The sequence below is a fragment of the Rhinopithecus bieti genome, unplaced genomic scaffold, assembly GCF_001698545.2.
Source record: "Rhinopithecus bieti isolate Rb0 unplaced genomic scaffold, ASM169854v2 scaffold_947, whole genome shotgun sequence".
NCBI lineage: Eukaryota > Metazoa > Chordata > Mammalia > Primates > Cercopithecidae > Rhinopithecus > Rhinopithecus bieti.
In genome coordinates, this window is record NW_016803664.1 from 6,381,266 (window position 1) to 6,403,721 (window position 22,456).

At 35.5% G+C, this 22,456-nt stretch overlaps 1 protein-coding gene across 1 annotated transcript in view; it reads left to right on the forward strand.

Moving 5' to 3' along the window:
- The window catches only part of ANK2 (ankyrin 2), a 241,025-nt gene that overhangs the window by 78,434 nt on the left and 140,135 nt on the right, over positions 1-22,456 (forward strand). Inside the window, 5 exon segments of the mRNA XM_017847754.1 lie at positions 9,828-9,926; positions 14,015-14,200; positions 14,622-14,645; positions 17,470-17,568; positions 19,090-19,188. Coding sequence (XP_017703243.1) covers positions 9,828-9,926; positions 14,015-14,200; positions 14,622-14,645; positions 17,470-17,568; positions 19,090-19,188 — 507 coding nt within the window.

The window sequence follows — 22,456 nt, forward strand, 5'->3', positions numbered from 1 at the left end:
TTTTTGAGACGGAGTCTCAGTCTGTCGCCCAGGCTGGAGTGCAGTGGCTGGATCTCAGCTCACTGCAAGCTCCGCCTCCCGGGTTCACGCCATTCTCCTGCCTCAGCCTCCCGAGTAGCTGGGACTACAGGCGCCCGCCACCTCGCCCGGCTAATTTTTTTGTATTTTTTAGTAGAGACGGGGTTTCACCGTGTTAGCCAGGATGGTCTCGATCTCCTGACCTCGTGATCCGCCCGTCTCGGCCTCCCAAAGTGCTGGGATTACAGGCTTGAGCCACCGCGCCCGGCTTTCTTGGTAATTTATCCATGAGAAACTGAAAGCAGGGCTCATGGTAGACCCAGAGGGAATACAGTATTTTCTTTCTGTTTGCTGGCAATAACCAGACATCGTATAATATCATCTGCGGAATTTGCTGTTAAAACACATGGCAGAACAGTATAGTTGAAAGAACATGAGTTTTGGAATTAAACATGGGTTCGAATCCCAGCTCCATGTTTTAAGTAATGTGAAACTTCAGGCATGCTTCTTAATCCCTGTGAATGCTAATTTACTTGAGTCATATAAAGATACAGTATTTGTTTCAATGGACTGCTGGCATTAGATAACAAATGTAAAGTGCCTAGACTTCTCTCTTCTTACTAACACCACCCAAATTTCTTACCCACTGGAAACAAAAAACCGGAAGAATTCCTATGCCTAAGAAAACATTTGAACATTCTTCATCAAGCAGGTCATAGAAATTCCATGTCACAAGGCAGAGCTTTCCAGCTCATCCCTAGTAAATGGCTTAGGTGAAAGTAGAAGAAAGTTAATTGTCCAATTACTAGATAAAAGTACAGGTGTTCTCTGAAACAATATATATATATATATTTTTTGCAACAGGGTCTTGCTTTCTCATTCAGGCTGGAGTGCAGTGGTGCAATCTCGGCTCACCGCAACCTCTGCTTCCCTGGTTTCAGTGATTATCCTGCCTCAAACTTTTTGAGTCTGAGGCAATTTGATCCTTATTGAAAAGGGCAGCTGAGGGAGTGAAGAGAATACTGAGTTTGGATCCCTTTAGGGTTCAGATCTTAGTCTTGCCACTTGGTGTGTCCTTGGGTGAATAACTGTGAGCCACAGTCTCATCATAAAAGTGGCCTAATAGCATAGTTGCGGAGATAAAACAGGATGACATAGAAAACACTTGATAAAACTTAACCTCCCTAGAAAGATTTAGGACATTAGTCATTTTAATGTCATTGGATAGTTTAACTATGAATTAATCTTTTAATCATCTTTGGAGAGAGGAAAGTAGTTAAAATAATTTATAATATCCTAACCCTGGCTAAGAATTGTCAACTTCAGATTATCTGCGAAAATGTATATGTACTTTAATTAATAGGATGCCTTCTTAACTATTAATACTAAACACGTATATAATCATATATTTTGTCCTTTTCCTTTAAATGCTCCCCCAGAGTACACAAAGTAGTCTTTGTTTTTGTGACAACGATTAGTACCCATTGGTTTTTTACATCCTTTGCAGCTGTGCATTCACAATATATTTAGGGAAATAATTTGAATCATCCTGACCTTAAAGCTTGATGACAGTTTGGGGATGTTTTCCACCTAATCTCTCATAATGCTGATTCCGAGGAAGAAGAAGATGCATAGTATCTGGGATGGGAACTAGAGTAGTATTTCCCAACCAGTACTAACTGAGTCTGTGAAGATCCTCCTAGCATGTCATGGTTAAGCCTGCTGAAGAGTTCTGCTCTATGAAGAAACATAAATCTTGACATTGACCTGCCTGCAAAAGATGGGGTGCTTCTTCAAAAGAGGAATTCTACTTACATATTTGAACCCAGATCTTTCTGTAACCATTCTTATTACTACAAAATTTGAAAATAAATGTCTAAGATATGAGTTTCTTTTCCAAACAGAAGGAAGCATGTAAGTTGTAAGAGATGTGGTTGGCAGGGTAGGTGAGGGCCAGATTATATAGGACTGTATTAGACTTTATGTTAGTTGACTATTGCTGCATAACAGATCGTCCCCAAACTTAGTGTGGATATTATTAGCTTAAAACAGCAATAAATATTATCATCACAGCCACTGTGGAGTGGTGGCTTAGTTATGCAGAGTTTCTCATAAGGTTGTAGTGAAGATGTTAACCAGAGCTGAATTCACTTGAAGGCCTTTCTAGGGCTAGAGGAATTTGAATTCTGTTTTACTTTATTCATTTATGTAACAAATATTTATTGAACACCTACTATGTGCTAAGCATTTCTGTGAGTACTAAGTAAAGCCTCTCAGAGAGAGTAACACTTATGTCGAGGCCTGAAAGTTGAAGAAGATATGGTAAGAGTTTGCAGTATCTCTGCACTTGCTGTATTTGTTCACCTCCTATTCTCTCCTTAACCTCTGTAACTGGCCAGTCTACTTGGTGGTCACTCAATCTCTGGGTTAAAAATTCCTCAACTGTAAAATGGTGACATCTGTTTCCTAGATGAAAATGCTGCAACATTTTCATCTAGGAAAATAGGGCAGTCTCTTTTAATCATTGAAATATATTTAATAAGCTTAGCAATGTAAGATTGAAAGTAAGAACAAATAAAATGAGTAGTTTACACAGACATTTTGTGTAATCATTTGAAATTTCCGTAATCAGTTTCCACTCTTGTGATATATTTTAGAGAATGTGATTTAGTTTATGCATCATCTATGAAATTACCTAAGGTCTATCTTTAGCTGAGTGGTAATATAATGAATTGTAGTTTTCTATATTAAGTTCTGGCTAAGAGATCTTTGAAGGTTTTTTTTTTTTTTTTTTAATTTTAAGACCTGTAAGAATTCTTTTCAAGATGCATTCTTGCTTTGGCTTTTACCCATACTAGTAATTTCTCTTACTGTTCTTTCACTATTCATTAGACTCAGGTTTAGAGGGAAAAATCCCCCAAGTGAAATATGTGTCTGCAGCAAAGACACTCATACTTCCCCTACAGATACCACATCTTTTAAGAGACAATGGAGCAAGAAGAGAAAAGAACAATAAAGAACATTCCACTTTCTCTGTATCTGCCATCCTGATTTCATTTAGACCTCCCAATGTTCTCTCTGATCTGTGTGCATAGGCCAGAATATACCTTCTTCACGGAATTAATTGCTCAGTCTTTAGTATTCCAACAGCATTTTATTCATGTTTCTCTTTTGGAAATTATAGTATGTCTGGAGCCTTAAATGATTCTATATAGATGTATTCTGTGAATTGTCATTTTTTTTACTCTTGAAAGCAGGAACAATATTGTATTCACGTTTGTTACTTTCAGAACACCTAGCCCAGTGCCTAGGAATAATTTTTAGAACAAATCTGGTGCTATAAAGACTGTTGAAAATGAATAGTAACATTGACCCTTATATTAAGATAAAAGTAATTTTGTATGATCACTTTTTTTAAGTCAACCAAGTGATGAATCTTCACTTGTGTAAGGGCAGAATAAAGTTATGCATGCCAGGAAAATTAAGGCTGAAAAGTTAAGATTCTTTAAAATTGATAATAATGACAATTCTTAGAGTTGAAGTTCTTGTCTAAAACATTGGTGCTAAACCATTAATTACCTTGTATATTAACAGTATTTTTCTCTGTATAATTTCTTTGAAATGACTTATGAATATCAATAAATGTACTTGCTTTAAAGATTTTCCAAAAGCTTCATTAAATCTACATCCAATATGTAAAAATATAAATATTAGCTCTTGCACATTCAATTTGCCAAGATAATCCAATTACCGAAAGGAATTTTCACCATTGGCTAAAACCTGATTACTGGTTTATAGTTACATTACTAATGTAAATAGGAAGATATTTTTGTAATAAGTGTTTGAATTCCCTAAAATACAGCATGATTTCTATATTTGAAGAAAAGCATTATAGCTGTTTAATAAACCTGATAACTATTATCAATGACTGATAAATAATACAGACAGAATGCACTGCTAATCTTCCTAATCATGAAGCAGAGTATAAATAAATAAAGAGTAAATTACATTTTAAAATACTAAAATCATATTAATACTTGTAATTCTCACTTCTTGGGATTTAACAAAAACCTGCTTTCCACTCTTCTGGACTATAGTCTGGCCTCTGTTTTCCAATGTATCTTCCCCATTCCTCACCAAGTAATATCTTTAAAAAGCAAATGTATCTGTGTCAAACCCCTGTACAAAAAACAATTCCTCACAAGGCTTTCAGAATAAAATTCAGACTCCTCAGCAAGGCAAACAGGGACTGATCGCTGCCTATCTCAGCTGCTTCTCCCCAGTAACAATGCGTTATTTGTAAGTTTCCTTACGTCCTGTGTTGTCTCATTGCATGGTGTTACTTCTCTTTCAAATACCTTTCCTGCTTCTGTGTCTTCAGTGTCTTCTAGCTATTACTCCCAGTAACTTCCTTCAGATATCATTTCCTTATTTAGTTGAATTATGGGTCTTTCATCTGTGTTCTCTTTATATCCAACACGTAATTTTTTAAAAAGCTAATTATATAGGTGTTCACTAAACTGTAATACAGAATTTTGCTAACTTGTCCATCTCAGTCTCTGGGCTGTGAATTCTTAAAACAGGAACCTTGCATTTTGTCTCTGAATCGTTAAAACTGAACACAATGCATAGCAGTGAAAAGTCACCAAACATATTTTTGTTGAGTAAATATAATGAATAACAAATAATTCATAGATTTCTATATACAGGGGTAATGTTCAAAATATTTAATAACCAGTTGCTAGGGGCACCTGTTGGTCACACCAGAACTACTGTAACAACTGGTAATGCTGTTCTTATTTCACCCACTCAGTATCAGCCTGGGCTGTGGATATCTTTGACTTTTTTATACCAAAAAGGAGAAAATGCATCTATTTTCGTACCTACATGCAACCAGAGACTTTTTAGAAACACACAGAGACAAAAGGTGTTGGAAAGCACCTGGATGCATGTACGCAGAAGCCAATACAGTTATGTTCTTAAGCTATTAATATGTGATGATAAATGCTTTCCTATAAAGTTTACAGTAGAGTGGTGTTAAAGTGCTGCTATGCCTTGTCCTAATTACCCAAAGGCATGTTTTACATTCTCCAGTGGGCTATTTTTTGTTGTTAAATACCGGTAAGTTAAGAGACAATAATTTCCACATTTTAAGGACCTGTAGTAAATCCTTATTGCCTTACTTCACATGTTTTGTAACAATAAACAACTCTCCAATCTCTGAACCAAAGCTTCCTTCATCTTTTATGTACACTACTGCAAAGGGTACTGCAGGAGCTGATTGACAACCTACTTCCTTTCTTGTCTCCTAGCACCCCAAGCCAAGGCATCTGTTTTCACCAGAATGAACTTTCTAAAATGCAAATGTGATTATGGTGCTCCCTACCAAAATACATTCAACTTTTCTGCATCACCTGAAACAAACTTTTCAAGGCAATTTAAAAAATGTGCTTTTAAAAAATGTTCATTTTTGGGCTCTGCACATGGAGACTCCAATTCAGTAGGGACGAGGTGGTAGAGTGGTACCTAGGCACTCTTAAAAGCTCTTACAGGAGATTCTATCACACAACCAGACTGAGGAAAATTCATCCACAGGATGGAGTTCTAATACCATTACAGGGAAGAGACTGTTCAGAAACTGCCACCTGCCTGTCACTCGCAGATCACTTATTAGCTGCAAGATTTCGGCTTAATTATGTAGGTATTTGAGCCTCAGCTGCCTCAGTTTGAATGAGAATAATAGTACAAATGTTGCAGCACTATTCTAAGTATTAGATATAGTATTAGGTCATTTATCATCCAAACTGAGGCACTATTAATAATTACTCCAGGATACTATGATAAACTTGAGCTGTCCCAGACAAACCAGGACACTATAATTTAAGGAGATATATTCAAAGCATTTTTTACAGTGGATATAACAGAAGCTCAGTAAGTCACTTTCACTTTTATCATTCTTCACATTTGCTCCCCTACTTTGCTGGAAGCTGTAGCACACCAATGTCATGGCACAAGGCACACAAGTGATGTTTGTGAAATGCTGTAACCAAGATCTTGAATGTTCGTCTGTCACTACCCTTCTCCCCATATACTTGATACTTTCTTCCTTGATTTTTTGTTTTGTTTTAATTTTTTATTTCTATAGGTTTTAAGGGAACAGGTGGTGTTTGGTTGCATGAATAAGTTCTTTGGTGGTGATTTCTGAGATTTTGGTACACCCATCACCCGAGCAGTGTACACTGTGCTCAATTTGTAGTCTTTATCGCTCAGCTCCTTCCCACCTTCACCTCCAAGTCCCCAAAGTCCATTGTATCATTCTTATGCCTTTGCATCCTCATAGCTTAGCTCCCCCTAAGAGTGAGAACATATGATGTTTAGTTTTCCATTCCTGAGTTTCTTCACTTAGAATAATGGTCTCCAGTTCCATCCAGGTTGCTGCAAATGCCCTTATTTCATTCCTTTCTATGGCTGGGTGTTAGTACATGGTATATACACATACCACAATTTCTTTATCCACTTGTTGATTGATGGGCATTTGGGGTGGTTCCATATTTTTGCAACTGTAAATTGTGCTGCTATAAACACATGTGTGCAAGTATCTTTTTCGTATAGTGACTTCTTTTCCTCTGGGTAGATACTCAGTAGTCTCCCTTGATATTTTTTATAAGCCTTGATATTCCCCTCCTTTTCTCCTCTACTACTTTAGCTCATCTCTTTGTAGGTCCCAGGACAAGGAATGCAAAAGAGGCCCGCTTGCAATTTATTTTTTAAAATTAAAAGCTACATAAGCTAAAAAATGGTTAAGTATCTCCTATTTTGACAGGTAAATCATGACAGGTCCAAAGTTAGACATCCTGGAATGCTTGGAGTTACACACAGGACTGTGATGAGGGCAGTGCCAATCCTGGGGGCCTGCCACCCTGTCCCCTTTCTACTCCTGTCCCTGACTCCATCTGTGTGACAGGAGCATCACATGTAAGAGTGTGGACACACACACCTGCACATATTTAAGCTTTGTACATCTCCCACTTCTACCTTCCCTAGCAAACAGCTTGAAGGGTGTGTATTATACACCTGTTGCTACTGTAACAAATTACTACACCACCAATGGCTTGAAACAACACAAATTTGTTATTTTTTAGCTTTGGAAATTAGTCTTACAGGACTAAAACCAAGATGTTGGCATTGCTGTTTCCTTCCGGAGGCTCTAGGTGAGAATCCCTTTCCTTGCCTTTCTCAACTTCTAACACTGCATTCTTTTATCATGGCCCTGTCCTCTATCTCCAAAGCCAGCAGCGTAGCATCTTCTCTCCTCTTTGCCTTCCGTCTTGCTCTTGTAAAAAGACCTCAGTGATTACACAGAGCTGGTTTAGATAATCCAGGATAATCTCCTCATATCAATTGTTTTTAACTTAATCACATCTACAGAGTTCCTTTTGCCAAATTAGGTAACATTTACAGGTTCCAGAGATTAGGATGTGGACATATGTGGGGGCCATCATTCTGTCTCCCAAAGGGTATGCACACCAATGGACACTTGAGAGGATGAACCCAAGGAAGAAGTGTGAGTGAGCATTGGAGCCACACTTGGGAACACCTAGGCAGGGACTCTGGTCATGGAGGAGCTGTAGGGTCGTGGTGAGCATGTCCTCTTGGCCCTCAGGATTCTTTGCCCTGCCCAGCCGGATGAGGTCCCTCTAAAGCTCTGAACCCAGGGCAGGGTCCTTTCTCAGGCAGGGACCTCAGCATAGTACATCTCCTTTCTCCTGCTGATCTGGCAACCTCTGCCTGATTCCCTTTCTCTTGGTCTATCTATAAGACTGTCAGAGAAAAGCATGTTAGCAAATTGTTTTACTGTATCAAAAGTTCTTTTTCTTTTATTTTCATCCCTGCCTTTTGCTTGTCATGAAAGAGCCCCATTCCACACCCACTCATTGTTTTTACCATCCTCACTGGCTTTCCCTTCCTTTGAATCTCTAATTCTATCCTTCCGCCACCTCTTCAGTGTTCTTAAAATACACAAGATTTCACCTGCTTGCTGTGTGTTTTTTTTTTTTAAATATGCTATCCAGCTAGCAAGTTATTCCTGAATCCTACAACATTGTTAATTCATTCCTCTTATATTTCTTTTTTAGTTCTAAATTTTCCTCCAACATTTGAAGCCTGAAGAGTTTCTTCTATAATCTAATTTAAAATCACTCTACTTGGTCTACTTGTATACTCTCTCTTTATATTTTGCTGGATGTTGGCCATTTTAAATAATGTTTCTACACTTATGCGATATATACAGAAGAATTTATATTTCCAAAAAAGGATCTTTAAAAAATGTTTTCTCCCTGTAGTCCCAGCTACTCGGGAGCCTGAGGCAGGAGAATTGCTTGAACCTGGGAGGCAGAGGTTGCAGTGAGCCAAGATTGTGCCACTGCACTCCAACCTGGGCAACAGAGCGAGACTCCATCTCAAAAGAAAAAAAAAAGTTTTCTCTTAAGTTTTAAAAAATCTCTGAACTCTGATCTGTGTTTTTACTTATTCTTGTTAATGCACGGAAAGTTTAAGGAAGCATCTATGTTTAGGTCTACATGGTTTGGAGAGCTTATGAATTATTTCACAAGAAGGTTTTGTAGGTTTTTTCCTTAATGAGACATTACATATTCCTAAGGCTCTGATGAAAAGAAAACATTCCCATTTAAATTTGATTTAAAACTCGTGTTATACAATTTCAGTAATTTTAAAAATCTCTGATTATAATAATGTTATAATATTACCATAGTGTGTGCTCATTAGGGTGCATGTGTCTGTCTTATTTATCACTGTAGCTCAGTGATAGTCTAGCCACCAGTGGCTATATTTTAGTAAATAACTGAGAAAGTGAAAGTGAGAATGAGTGATAGAATTTCAAAATGGCTTTAAAAAGCAATATAAAGATGTTCCGTATAAACCATACTGCCTCAATCAGAACACTGAAATACGGACTTTTAAATTTTCAATCAAATTTGTAGTCTCTCCTAGACTATTCTGCTGTGAGTAGTAAATTACTTCACTAAGCGTGCTAACTAAACTGTGTATATTCAAGATAACCATGGTCTTTTTAAATATTGTTTATGAATGATAAATACAGAAGATATTATATAGATGTTATTTTATGAAGATGCTATATATAGTGATAATTCCATATGTTATAGAATTATATAGACACCGAGATACCAAATATGCTAAAAAAACACTAAGATATCTTCTTTTTGAGACAGAGTCTCACTCTGTCACCCAGGCTGGAGTGCAATGGCCGGATCTTGGCTCACTGCAACTTCCGCTTCCCGAATTCAAGTGATTCTCCTGCCTCAGCCTCCCGAGTAGCTGGGATTACAGGCCTGTGCCACCATACCTGGCAAATTTTTGTAGTTTTAGTAGAGGTGGAGTTTCATCACTGTTCAGACTGGTCTCAAGCTCCTGACCTCATGATCCACCCGCCTTGGCCTCCCAAAGTTCTGGTATAGGCATGAGCCACTGCGCCTGGCCACTAAGCATCTTTAATACCGTGTTAGCAGATGAGAAATGTGACTCTCTGGTACTGAAATGAAGACAGGAAATGAGGGAAACTATCTTCCTTAGCTCTTTTTCCTCATTGCTTTAGGAATTGTGTATGGGGCTTGGTTCACTGCAATTTTGTCTAGCTTTGTAATGGTAAAAATGTGTATAATTTCTTCATTATGAAAGTATTTTATATAGCTTCACTAAGTCGAAGGTTTACTTCCTCGTGTTCTCTCTTATACAAATGATTGAAGATGTCTTTTTTTATTTCTTGTCCTCAGAATGGCTTTACTCCTTTATACATGGCTGCCCAAGAGAATCACATTGATGTTGTGAAATATTTGTTGGAAAACGGAGCTAATCAGAGCACTGCTACAGAGGTAAGACTGTCAGCCCTAAAGTCTTGAATTCTTTGATCTTAATGTCCATATTCTTTATATCAGTCTGCAAATAATCTCCATTACTTTGTCTAAAATATGCTAGGAACGTTCATGTTACTATTATAATCGCAACAGTGGCTGTGAACAAATGATTCAGGCTTGTGCACGGAGTTCCATCAGTTTATGCCTTCATTTTGGATTCGTGTCTATTTATTCTTACATAAAATCATGCCTCCATCAGTTTCCCATCCTCTGGCCTTTTGGGAGCTTTGTACCATTCTAAAATTCGATTACAGTAAATTCTACTCATCTCTTTTCACCAACATTTTATCTTTGTTAGGATCTAATATAATTCCTTAATGGAACAACTTTTTTACCATCAGAAATAATTCATAAGTATCTGTGTTAGCACAGTTTCATGAGGAATGTCACTAAAAAAAACCCTGTACCTTATTGAAGCACAAATTATGAAACATGGTTGTGTGACTGATTATGGCAACAATTGACTAGAATGTTCAAAATCAGTCTAGTTTTAAAGAGTTCCAGGACATCTGGACATAATAAGTGAGAGTGGGCAGGGGCCTTGACAACATCAGTTTTCTTTCCTAAGCACTTATTTTTCCACGTAGTAAGTAGAAACTGCTTTGCATTTTCCTCATTTTTACTTAGGCAGATTGAGCAGCAAGTTCAAGGGCTGTCTGGGGCAGTGATTTCAAGTGATGCTCCAGAAGCTCTTGTGCTTGGGGCCACTGGAAAGTTGGGAGTGGTTGACATGCAAGAGGAGAGGAAGAGAGCTCGCCTGAGACATGTCTCTCCTCACCTCTTTCAACCAGAGTATATGAGCTTGGCTTTTCCTATTTCATATTTTGTGGCCCCACTGATAAAATTTCAAAACTCCTGGCTTGAAGTGAAAGAAGACTGGTGGATTCTTGTTACCCAGAAACTATCTTAAGATAATTTTTAATGTGGCTTCCTTTCTGGACAATTAAGTCTTTAGGACATGAACTCCCTTCTATGCTGCATTAGAAGGAGAGGTTATTAAAATGTAATAAATCCTTTTCCAGTCCCTTTGGGAGAAAACTTTTTATGGAGCCAATTGCAACGACTTTCTGACAGCTTATTCTTGTTAGTTTAAAAAGAATCCAAGAAAATACTATGAATGAAACCGTGTTGCCTACCTATGACTGGAAAACACAACTGCCCAGTATGAAATGTTTTTGAGTTCTCTATTCAATACACACAGATTTTGTACTCTTGCCACTTGGATATAGTGTGATTTTTATGATTTGGGACCTTTTCTTTCCTCAGACACTAGTTCTGTCCATGAGTACCATGTGAATATCTTCGGGCAGAGCTCAGGTAACAATATGAGTCTGCATCTTTGCATCTGGGCCTCTGAGAAATATATCAAAATAAGGACATCTATATTTGTTTTATTTGATTTTGATTTTCTTGAAAGCAGAATCATTTACCAGATGAAACCTTTACTCTAGAATGCTTCTATTTACCAAAGAGACTTAAGGTTTCTAGTGTAGGATTTGGGAAAACTGAGCTTGCTGGCATTCCCAGCTGTCTCATGGCTTCTGGCTCCTTTGGTCTAGACCTCTGTAGCATTTCCCGTTTGGTTCTAAAAATACCCTTTTATGTACATTGCATCAGTAGTGGCCATGTTATACTTTGATCCCCAGAAAGTTAAAATCCTCTCTGATTCCACAAGGAAATGTGTCTTTTGCAAATAAATCATGTGAGGTTTTAAATTCTAGCTTAGACACATTATATATCTATTATTTGTTTCATTTTAGAAACTCATTTAAATAACTAAAATTACTTTTTTCCTATTAAATATATAAGCTTAATTGATTAAACTCTCATTGTCTGCACTAATGGTTATCAAAAAACACACATGGATAAATCTTTACGTATTCCTTTTAGTGTATCATTCTGTAAAAAAAAAAAAATAATAATATTTTACAGGGCTGTATGGTTGATTGCCATTTGATATCCTGTGTTATATTGCTAAATACCATCTACAGTCTATGTGAACATGTGTGAATATGCCTAAAGAAGGGACTTGCCCTGAGCTGGTTGGTAGCTAATTTGCAAAAATTAATAACTAATCAAGATATTATGATCACTTTAAAATCAAATAATTGTGCGATTATTCAATGTGGCAATGAAATTCATGATTGAGAAGAAATATTTAAAGTTTTAAAATTTCCCATAGTTATGGCACTTAGCATTGGTAAATAAATGATGAAAAATGAAGCTACCGAACTTTAATATGGATTTCCTTTTAGTTGAGGTACTTGAACAAATCATTCCAAATGTTTAGCCTTATCCCATGCAGTACAGATTAGAGTGAAATCTACATGGTGAAGATCCAAGGTTAAATTCTCAGAAGAGAGTTCTCAGTCTCTCCAGTACCATTTTTATACAGTATTTCTCTACTCTCTTCCTTCTTCCTAAATGTTACCAAAATTAAAGGCCAAAAACTTTTTAACGACATTCTGTTCTGTGAGCAAATGCCTCATCGCCAAGAAAAAATTAATTTCACACTCTTTTAATATAAACTATCACAGTGCTGCAGGAGATAATACATTTAAATATGTATGTGATAATGAGTCTGTGCTTTTCTCATTCACAGAGCATTTAATATGTGCCAAACAAAGTTCTAAATTCAGGCTACTATTTTTCATCTTAAGATACTACATGCTTTACTCTTCCATTCTGTTAATGTATTATGTTTAATAATCAGTTATTATTAAAAAATTATTATTGCTGGTACTGCATACATGATACAATACACTTGAGGAAAACTATTTTTTCCTCAAAAGTCTGCAGTGACTTTAAAACAATTATTATTGGAAAAAAATTGAGTAGTTAAATTGTGGTAAATTACCATCGTCTCTAGAGTGCAGTCTTGGCCTCAAGCGATTCTCCTGCCTCAACTTCCCAAGTAGCTTGGATTACAGGTGCACACCACCACATCCAGCTAATTTTTTCTTTGGTATTTTTAGAGGAGATGATTTTTCACCATTTTGGCCAGACTCGTCTCAAACTCCTGACCTCAGGTGATCTACCCGCCTCGTCCTCCCAAAGTGCTGGGATTACAGATGTGAGCCACCCTGCCCGGCCTAGAATGCAGTCTTTCAATTTACCATTCTATTGTCCATATTTTTTTCTCTATGTGAAAGGAAACTTCTAACTTTGAGACTTGTTTTCCAACTTTTGTGGATTAAGGGTGTTTTTTTTTTTCTTTCACATAAGTAGAGCCTAAAATATATTACTTTTTGATGTACTTGTCACCTTTCCAAGAACTGAATACTTGTTTCTAGAGAGAAAAATATAGCTTTCCAAGTTTTCTAGCATGATTATCTACTACTAAGTTTTCTCTACCTTTTCACTTCCCATGCTACTGGTTTTTTACTGTCTTCTTAAGTTTAGAATTGAAAACAGGTTTTTCTACATTACCTAGCACATGTAATTTTGTATCTAAATGGGCAAAATAATATAAAATTCAACTATTAAGAGCATAATTAATAAATTAGCTTAATTTGCCAGAGTTTTAGATCGTATTGTTCCCTAAACTTCCAAAATTGAATTGATAATAGACAACTCCATCCCTAGGGGCTGTTTTCCATAACCATTCAGTGATATTTAGTAACCTGCATAGTCAATCATATATTTTATTTCCCTGTCTTGGTTACCATATCTTCGATTCCCAGTCAGACTTGGTCTCCATTCTGTCTACCCTCCCCACTTTTCTGCTTTACCAACAGAGGCATTATTTAGGATTGGTTCTCACTTTTATTTTTTGATTGCAACCATACATTTGAGCACATCCTGTATGTAGTATGTTTGTTAAAGAATGCGGATGGTTTTCAAAATGTATAGAATAGAAATTAGGAAAGCCATTTGATTAAACTATTCCATAATATGATGGATAACTGGTTATAATCTGCTTCTAATCTTCCCAGTAATATTTGGTTGTCAATCATTATCATTAAAGATTAGAGTCATCATGCTTAGAACTAAATCTCTAGCATCTAAAGATGTTAACAGACAATTTTTACCTTCTATTTTACCAGGATGGCTTTACTCCTCTAGCTGTGGCACTCCAGCAAGGACACAACCAGGCGGTGGCCATCCTCTTGGAAAATGACACCAAAGGGAAAGTGAGACTGCCAGCTCTGCATATTGCCGCTAGGAAAGACGACACCAAATCTGCCGCACTCCTTCTTCAGAATGACCACAATGCTGACGTACAATCCAAGGTAAAAGCTGAACACATTTGTGGAAAGGAATTCTTTGGCTGCCAGACTCCTCCTGGGGGATGATAAAGAAGTAGGCCATGGTGATAATGCAAAATTATTTCTGGTCATAAAAGGAGATAAATGACTTTCAGAGGTATTTCAGAAAGAAGGGGACCATCTAAAAAAATTAAATGCAAGATAATTTTCTTTAAAAGATGAGGTTGAGCTTTTAGAAATCTGCTTTCTTATTCTGTTTTAGTCACAAATAATAGAATTTAAAACATAAAACTGTATAGTGTAGTGCTTGGGGATGTCTTCTTTCAGTAGAATGCATTTTGGCATGTTGGAACAGTATACCCAATTGCAGTGAGCGGATTGACTGTTTCCATAATTTTGCATTGTGTAATATCTTCCCTCTTTCTCCCAAACAACACTGCTTCAGATGATGGTGAATAGGACAACTGAGGTACAGTATTGTGGTTATACCAAAATTTACCTTGTCTTTATTTTTAGTTTTTGCCCAATTAGAATAGATGCTCACTAATTCACACTAATGATTACAAGTTCCATTAATGGGAAATTAATTTGGAAACCTTTCTCATAATGAAGGCAAACTGATAATTCAAAGATATTTAATGTAACATATAATAGAAGCATTATTTTATCAGTAAAACTATTTAAATAGGTTATTAGAGAATGAAATGAAACTCTTTCTTAACGTATATTTTAATGAGTGAGCTTTACTATTAACTTATTGTCAAGAAGAGATATGATTTTATTTCCTTAATGAGAATTCTCAGGTTAGAGTTTTAGGAAGTGAAAATTTGGGAGGTTTCTCTGTGTTTTGTCTTTTACCTAATTGCAGTTGCCCTTTTTTCTGTATGCTCTTTTTCTTTACCACATTTTATATAATAAATGATATTATTGAACGTATCAAGAGCAGACCAATTACTTTTTCTTCTAAGTCTTAAAATACTTGTCATAGAATCGTGTATTTTCCACATTCCAAAATAAGTCACTTCAATCAATAAGAACATTAAGTTCAGAAGCCTCTCAGTATGGTGTGTTTGTATATGTCTGTATTTAGTAGTCTCTCCTTGGCCATTGCTACAGAGAGACACTAACACAAACATTGTTGATGTGTATTACACAAATTAACCTATACTCAAAAACAAGTGACTATTTATGTAGGTCCGTTATTGTTTTGCTGAGGGGATTCTTTAGACTATCATCTCATTTGATGACTAGGTTGTGGACTTATGAGCATTCTCACAGAGTATACTTGAATTATTTGTGTTATTTCTTTTGTTCCCTATCTTTGCATGGAACCTAGGTCAGAGACAATGGAAAGCCCAACTGCTTGGTGAACTTGTTCACAACTAGAACCATACAAATTGATACCTTAATAACTAATTTCAATACCTTTACTTTCTTAGATGCTTTTTGATGATTATTTAAGATACATTTTTGAAATCTGTATTGGCTCTAAACATTGTGAAAGCAGAAGTTTGGGTGAATTTTTACTGAGTTATAAGTATTTCCTTGAAGACAATAGAGTAAAAAGAATAGAAACCCCTTTGTCTAATCCTGTAGAAATGTGAACTCTGCCTCCTGCTTCCATGTTAATCAGGGAAGAGTTCCTCTGAAGGGCTGATACCAGTTTTGTGCTGATCCAAGATTCACAGCCTGGGTATCATTATGAATGATCAGTGAGGATATATCAGACACTAAGTTAGTTTATTTTTGTAAATGATATTACTATATTTAAATACTTTGAAAATGATTCAGCCAGCCTCAGTATGTTTTTCTGAAACTAAATTGTAACATCAGTAATAGACACACACTCAGGATATGTCTGAGTGACAGGAAATATCAATATAAAAATGAAACAAATTTAGTCAATTATTTCCTAAAATATAAAATTTGACATTTTATCAAATAACAGCCAGGTTGAGGGCTGATTTCCCCCTCCATTTTGACATGAATATTGGCATGATGTAAATGTGAAATAAAAATATCTTGATCATAGATGTGGGATTTCGATTAATAGTTACTGTTCTTATTTTGTGTCTTACTTCTCTCTAAGTGAGAAATTATTTGTAGCCAATGTTGCTACAGTAATAGCACAAATTTTCATTACCTAAGGTATCTGAATGCTTAATTAGGGTGTTTTTAAAACAAAGTCACCAAAGCCTATGTATCAACTCAATAGAAAAAAATGGTTGTAATTTTGAAAATATTTCTTAAAAACAATACAGTAAACAATTCATTTGAACTAAAAGAGAGCGATACCAAGTAACCCAAAATCTGCAGAATGTGATAGCAAAGCAAATACAGTTCTATTTCCATAATCTTTTTGATGTTAAGTAGTGAAACTTATGGAGAAGTAAGGAAGAAATTATCCAGATCTTGTGTTACTTTGTTAAAAAAAGAGTTATTGCTTCTTATTGCGAAAATGGCAATGATTTTTCAACTAGATTTTCATCAGAAAAAGAAAAAGGAAAGAAAGGAAATCTATTTTTTTCATTTGATATTTTCAGACTTATTTTTTCACATTTTGGAGAGTAAACGTTCTGTAATGCCCATTGAGTTGATTTAACACTGGTTGTTAAATTAGATTTATTGTATTGATTAAAATTTGTTTTAACATTCAAAATTGGAGTAAGCTGAATTTCTTCTTCCTTTATATTCCTTATTGATGGCCAAGATATATTTTTAATTTTTGTATTTTTAATCTATGTTGTAACAGTGTATAGGAATATCATGACAGTGTAAATGATGTGGAACAAATTCTATATCCTTTGTAAAATTTTCAACATACTTTCATGCTTCCAAAATTATAATGCCAACCAATACTGCTTTTTTAAAACAAAAGTAAAACAAAACACTGGTTTTGAATCTTCTCTGAAAAGACATTAACCAAGTTCATTGATATGTTAATCCTATGGCTGAAACTTTATGTTGTTTAATCATATTCTGGTTTTCTTTAATATGCAAGACCAACTTAAGAAACACTGTTTTGTATAAACAACAAATCTCATAAATAAATATTTAAGTTAATTAAAAATATGCCATGAATATTATGCCAATAAATGTAGAATATTTATTTACCTTTTTATATGTTTACTTATGTACCACCTTATAACGTTAAGATTTAAGATCTTACTAAAGCATTTATTATTGCTTATATGTTAGGTAGACCGTTACCATGTGACTTTCTTCACTAATACAATGGCTGCAACATAGAAAAGTGAGGCGCTATACTGACCATCATATCTTTGCTTTCATAGAGTGGTTTTACCCCTTTGCACATAGCTGCACATTACGGAAATGTCAACGTGGCAACTCTTCTTCTAAACCGGGGAGCTGCTGTGGACTTCACAGCCAGGGTATGGATTAAAATAGTTTCTCATTCTAGATAGCAGTAAATAAGTACTTTAAGAAAGTAAAAAGGAACACCAATGGCTGTCTTAAAGATTTTATTTCTTTTTCCTTACCTGGATCTGTGCTGGAGATATTAGATTTTTCATTTTCTTTCTTTAAACCACAAGAAGTCATCTTGGCTTAAGCAGAAAATAAGAATGTTGTAAATTCATGCACAAATCATTTCCAATAGTTAAAGAGGACATTAATTCTGACCAGTATGAACAGTTATATTTAATAATCATGCCGTGAATCCTGATAAGTCATGTCAATAAATAAACTGTTAAAATGTTAACTATAAAATATATAAGTAGAATGTCTTATGATGACTGTGGTGCACACAATTTGATAGGGAATTGTTTTTAATGAATTGAGAATTTGTTCCCATGAAGTCTTACTAAAATACATGAAAGGTGTCACATTGTTACATGTTTCATGGTATGCTTTTATTAGAAAGAATTCACTTACATAATAGTGGTATATATCAGTATACTTAATATACAGTTAATGCAGAATATGAATATTCAAAAATTATGACACACAAAAAATCAGGTACATATCCTTGCCATAATGATGATGAGTGATAGCCAATAAAATAAATAAATATAATTTGTATGTGTAATGTTTTTGTACTAAGAAGTCATCTGCAGTGAAACTATGTTCTGTTATTTTCAAGCTGTTTTTCTTACTGAATTATTCTGAAGGAGATGTTTGTTTGTTGTTGTTGCTGTTTAGAGACAGGGTCTGGCTCTGTTGCCCAGGGTGTAGTGCAGGGGCACGATCATGGCTCACTGAAGCCCTGAACTCATGGGCTCAAGCAATCCTCCTGACTCAGCCTCCTGAGTAGCTAGGACTACAGGCACATACTACCATGCCTGGCTAATTTTTTAAAATTTTTTGTGGTGATGAGGTCTTACTATGTAGCCCAGGCTGGTCTTGAACTCCTGGCTTCAAGGAATCCTCCCACCTCAACTTCCCAAAGTGCTGGAATTACAGGGATGAGCCATCATGCCCAACTTGAAGGAGATGTTTTTAAGAATCATTTTTATATTGAATATTAATATAAATATTTGTATTCTATTTTTAAGCATCATAAAACTTAAGAGTTCAGACTCTTTAAGTGCATGGATGTTATAGAAAGAAAGACTTTACACTAGGGCCCTATCTTAGGTAGATTTTAAATTTTTGTTCCTATTACATTAAAGTGTTCCCTTTGTCTCTTGACTGTAATGTGTACATTCTATACATAATTTGTAGTTATTGACTAACTTAGTTATGCAGTTTCATTCCATTTTTCATTCTCTAACTATATTGTTTTGTGATTTGTGTGATTTTTGTTCCTTAAAAATCAAAGACATAGAAAGAGTTGAAATTGTGGATCAAATTACCACATAGGTCACAGCCTCCTTTGTGGCCTTTAACACAAAGGCATCGCCATCATGCCCTGTCATACCCAACAGCTCTTGTTTGGTCTTTCTGTGGTATAGAATGGAATCACTCCTCTGCATGTGGCTTCCAAAAGGGGAAATACAAACATGGTGAAACTCTTACTGGATCGAGGCGGTCAGATCGATGCCAAAACTAGGGTGAGTGTCTCTGTTCTTTCAATTTTCTACCATTATTATTTCTTTCAGTCCTCATAGAAGGCACCTCGAGACACCAGGTCATTAACATAGGCAATGTGTTTTCAAGGAAATTGCTTTATTGGAATTGATTTAAATCTCATACAACATTTAAAGTGAACGTTGTAATGTAAATTATGGTTCATACCATAAAGTGAAATTAATATTTGCTCATAAGTGCCCAGAGAAGCAAAGTGTTGGTCCCTCAATGAGATAGTTTTCAAGTTTTTGCTTAGTGATTTTCTGGGACCAAAGATCAAAGATTAGGCTTACACAACTCTCTTTTGGGTAGTTATAAGTATCAAGAACCCGAACTAATTACCATACATTGAGAATGTGGCTTTTACACAAAATATTTTAGTACATGTTTACAATCTTTGGCTTCTAAGTATTCAATTCCTAATTCATTTTTCTTAAGCGGCTATGCTATACTGGCCTGAGCAGGGGATTTGCTATTATGGAGAAAAGCATACAGTTAGTATGCTACACCTTTATTTATATCATTTTGGTAGAAGTGCTATCCTTAATTTGTTTTGAACTTAGGTAAAATATCATTTCAAGTTTGCAATACACTCCAAATAGGTAACAAGATAGACAGTAGAGTGCAGTTGTTAAAAGTACAGAATGAAGGCAAACTGCCTGATTTCAAATCCTATTTTTACTATTAATAAGTTGTATTATATTGGCAGTTTACTTACCTTCTCTGAACTTAGGCTAATAACAACACACCTACTTCATAAAGTTGTGTGAGAATTAACTCTTAGCTATATTTACCTTTTTTGAAAAAGCAAGTAAATTACCTAGCTCTTCATAATATTTGATAATATTACTGACGTTATATAATATGTAGTTACTTACTTAAACACGTAAGGAGTATTTCAGTATTAATTATCTGGAGTAGGTTTGTTAATCATAGACTTCGGCAAAACTTCAAATGTGCCTATAATACAAAAATGTTAATATGTAGTATGAAAAAATCTATGTTAATATGTGGTGTAAAAAGCTAATGAAAGATGATAAATGGAATATGTCTCATAGTATTTAACTTCATTTTGTTTAATGCTGAGACTTCATGTTTTCATAGTGCCAGCAGTAAGGATCAAATCTAGTTTCCTTGCAAATCTAGGGGCCAGCAAATACTTTTGTTTGATAAACTTCATCATCTGTAAGCTTCCAGAATCTAAACCAGTCCCAGGCAATAAATTATGGTTTTTGATGACCTCAGGAAACCTTGCTTTCTTAATCTCACTTCTCTAAAGCTTTTGGTCCAGAGTGGCTACATCACAACACGTGGGAGTTCTGAAGAGGTTTGCATTCTGTCAAATCTTTGCTGTGGTGTCCAGTGTCTTTGCATCAGAGTTTTATATGGTTTCTACTTTTTGCTTAGTAGGCATGCCTTTTTCCCTTAGCATACTGTGAGTATACAGAATTTGGAACAGTATGCGTTAAGTTGCATGGTTTGCTTACTTGTTCTTTATATTTAAAGGAATGAGCTTTTGCACATTATTTGTTCTTTATATTTAAAGGAATGAGCTTTTGCACATTACTACATTACTAACATCATTCCTAACATTACCAATGTATTACGTTACAAGCATACTTTACTAACACAATTTCTTCCTATATACTGCCTTTATGAGATTACCACTGGAAAGAAAGCATTTTGGAAATGCAAAAAATTTTTATCTTGGCCAGTGTCTTAGGGATGCACATTGCTTTTATTAATGCTTTTTGGAGTATTCACTCATTATTGAGATAGTTGATTTTGTTCTTATTAATCAACAATATTTACTTAATAAAATTACTCTAATATGTGTGGCTTACATATATTTGGGTATACAATTAAAAATTCTAACTCCAAATACGCAGTGTATCTTCATAAAAATAGTACTAAGAAATGACGAGAAATGGATTCTTATACTAGTTCTGTCATAGTGCAGCCCTTAGATATAGCAAATAAATTTCATTCAAGGATTTAAAAAGAATAAAATAGGTTTTCTAATTGTATACATTGTATAAACATTCCATTCATTTATTCCTTAAACAAATAACTATTGAGTTCTTACTTGGTGCTGTGAACCCTGAAGGCACAACAGTTAACAAGACAGAATAGGTTTCTAGACTCACAGAGATGCAAGTCAACAGTTCAAGGAATTAAGTTAGCAGTCTTGTAAAAGTTTAATAATAGGTTCTTTAAAAAACAAAACAAAACAAAACAAAAACCTTGATTTGTAGCATTGCCTTTGCTAGTTTACATGGTATAAATACTTCTACAGTGGTCAGTTTAGAGCTAGCAACATGGTATCACTAAATGTAGAATTGGGAAGAGGTGTGCAAAAAGTGGCTCTCCTTATTTCATATGAACTGGTTCCAGCACACCCCAGGATTAGCTACTACAATATTGAATGGTTGCACTGAACTTTATTATTATTATTATTATTATTATTATTATTATTATACTTTAGGTTCTGGGGTGCATATGCAGAACATACAGGTTTGTTACATAGGTATTCATGTGCCATGGTGGTTTGCTGCACCCATCAACCCACCATCTACAATAGGTATTTCTAATGCTATCCCTCTCCTACCCCCATCCCCCCAACAGCCCCTGGTGTGTGATGTTCCCCTCCCTGTGTCCATGTGTTCTCTTTGTTCAACTCCCACTTATGATCGAGAACATGTGGTGTTTGGTTTTCTGTTCTTGTGTTAGTTTGCTGGGAATGATGGTTTCCAGCTTCGTCCATGTCCCTGCAAAGGATATGAACTCATCATTTTTTTATGGCTGCATAGTATTCCATGGTGTATATGTGCCACATTTTCTTTATCCAGTCTATCATTGCTGGGCATTTGGCTTGGTTCCTAGTTTTTGCTATTGTGAATAGGGTTGCACTGAACTTTTTTAGCACTAAACTTTCCCCCCATAAGTTGAAATACTTCTTCATCTGTAAGTAGGAGGATTTTAAAAGCATTGCTGGGTTCTTTTCATTCTGGCTACAGCTAACAGACCTATATCCCTCTTACCAGAGACAAAATCAAGTAGGAGATAAATACTGAAATCAAGGACAGTGTGCTGAAATTGGGAGGCCAATTCTGGAACTATAATATTTGATTACCAAAATAAATGAATATGTTTTGCTTTTTCTTTTGCCTTTTGAAAAGTATTTAAAAATGGAAAAAATGTTTGTATTAGTTAGTTCTCATGCTGCTATGAAGAACTGCCCAAGACTGGGTA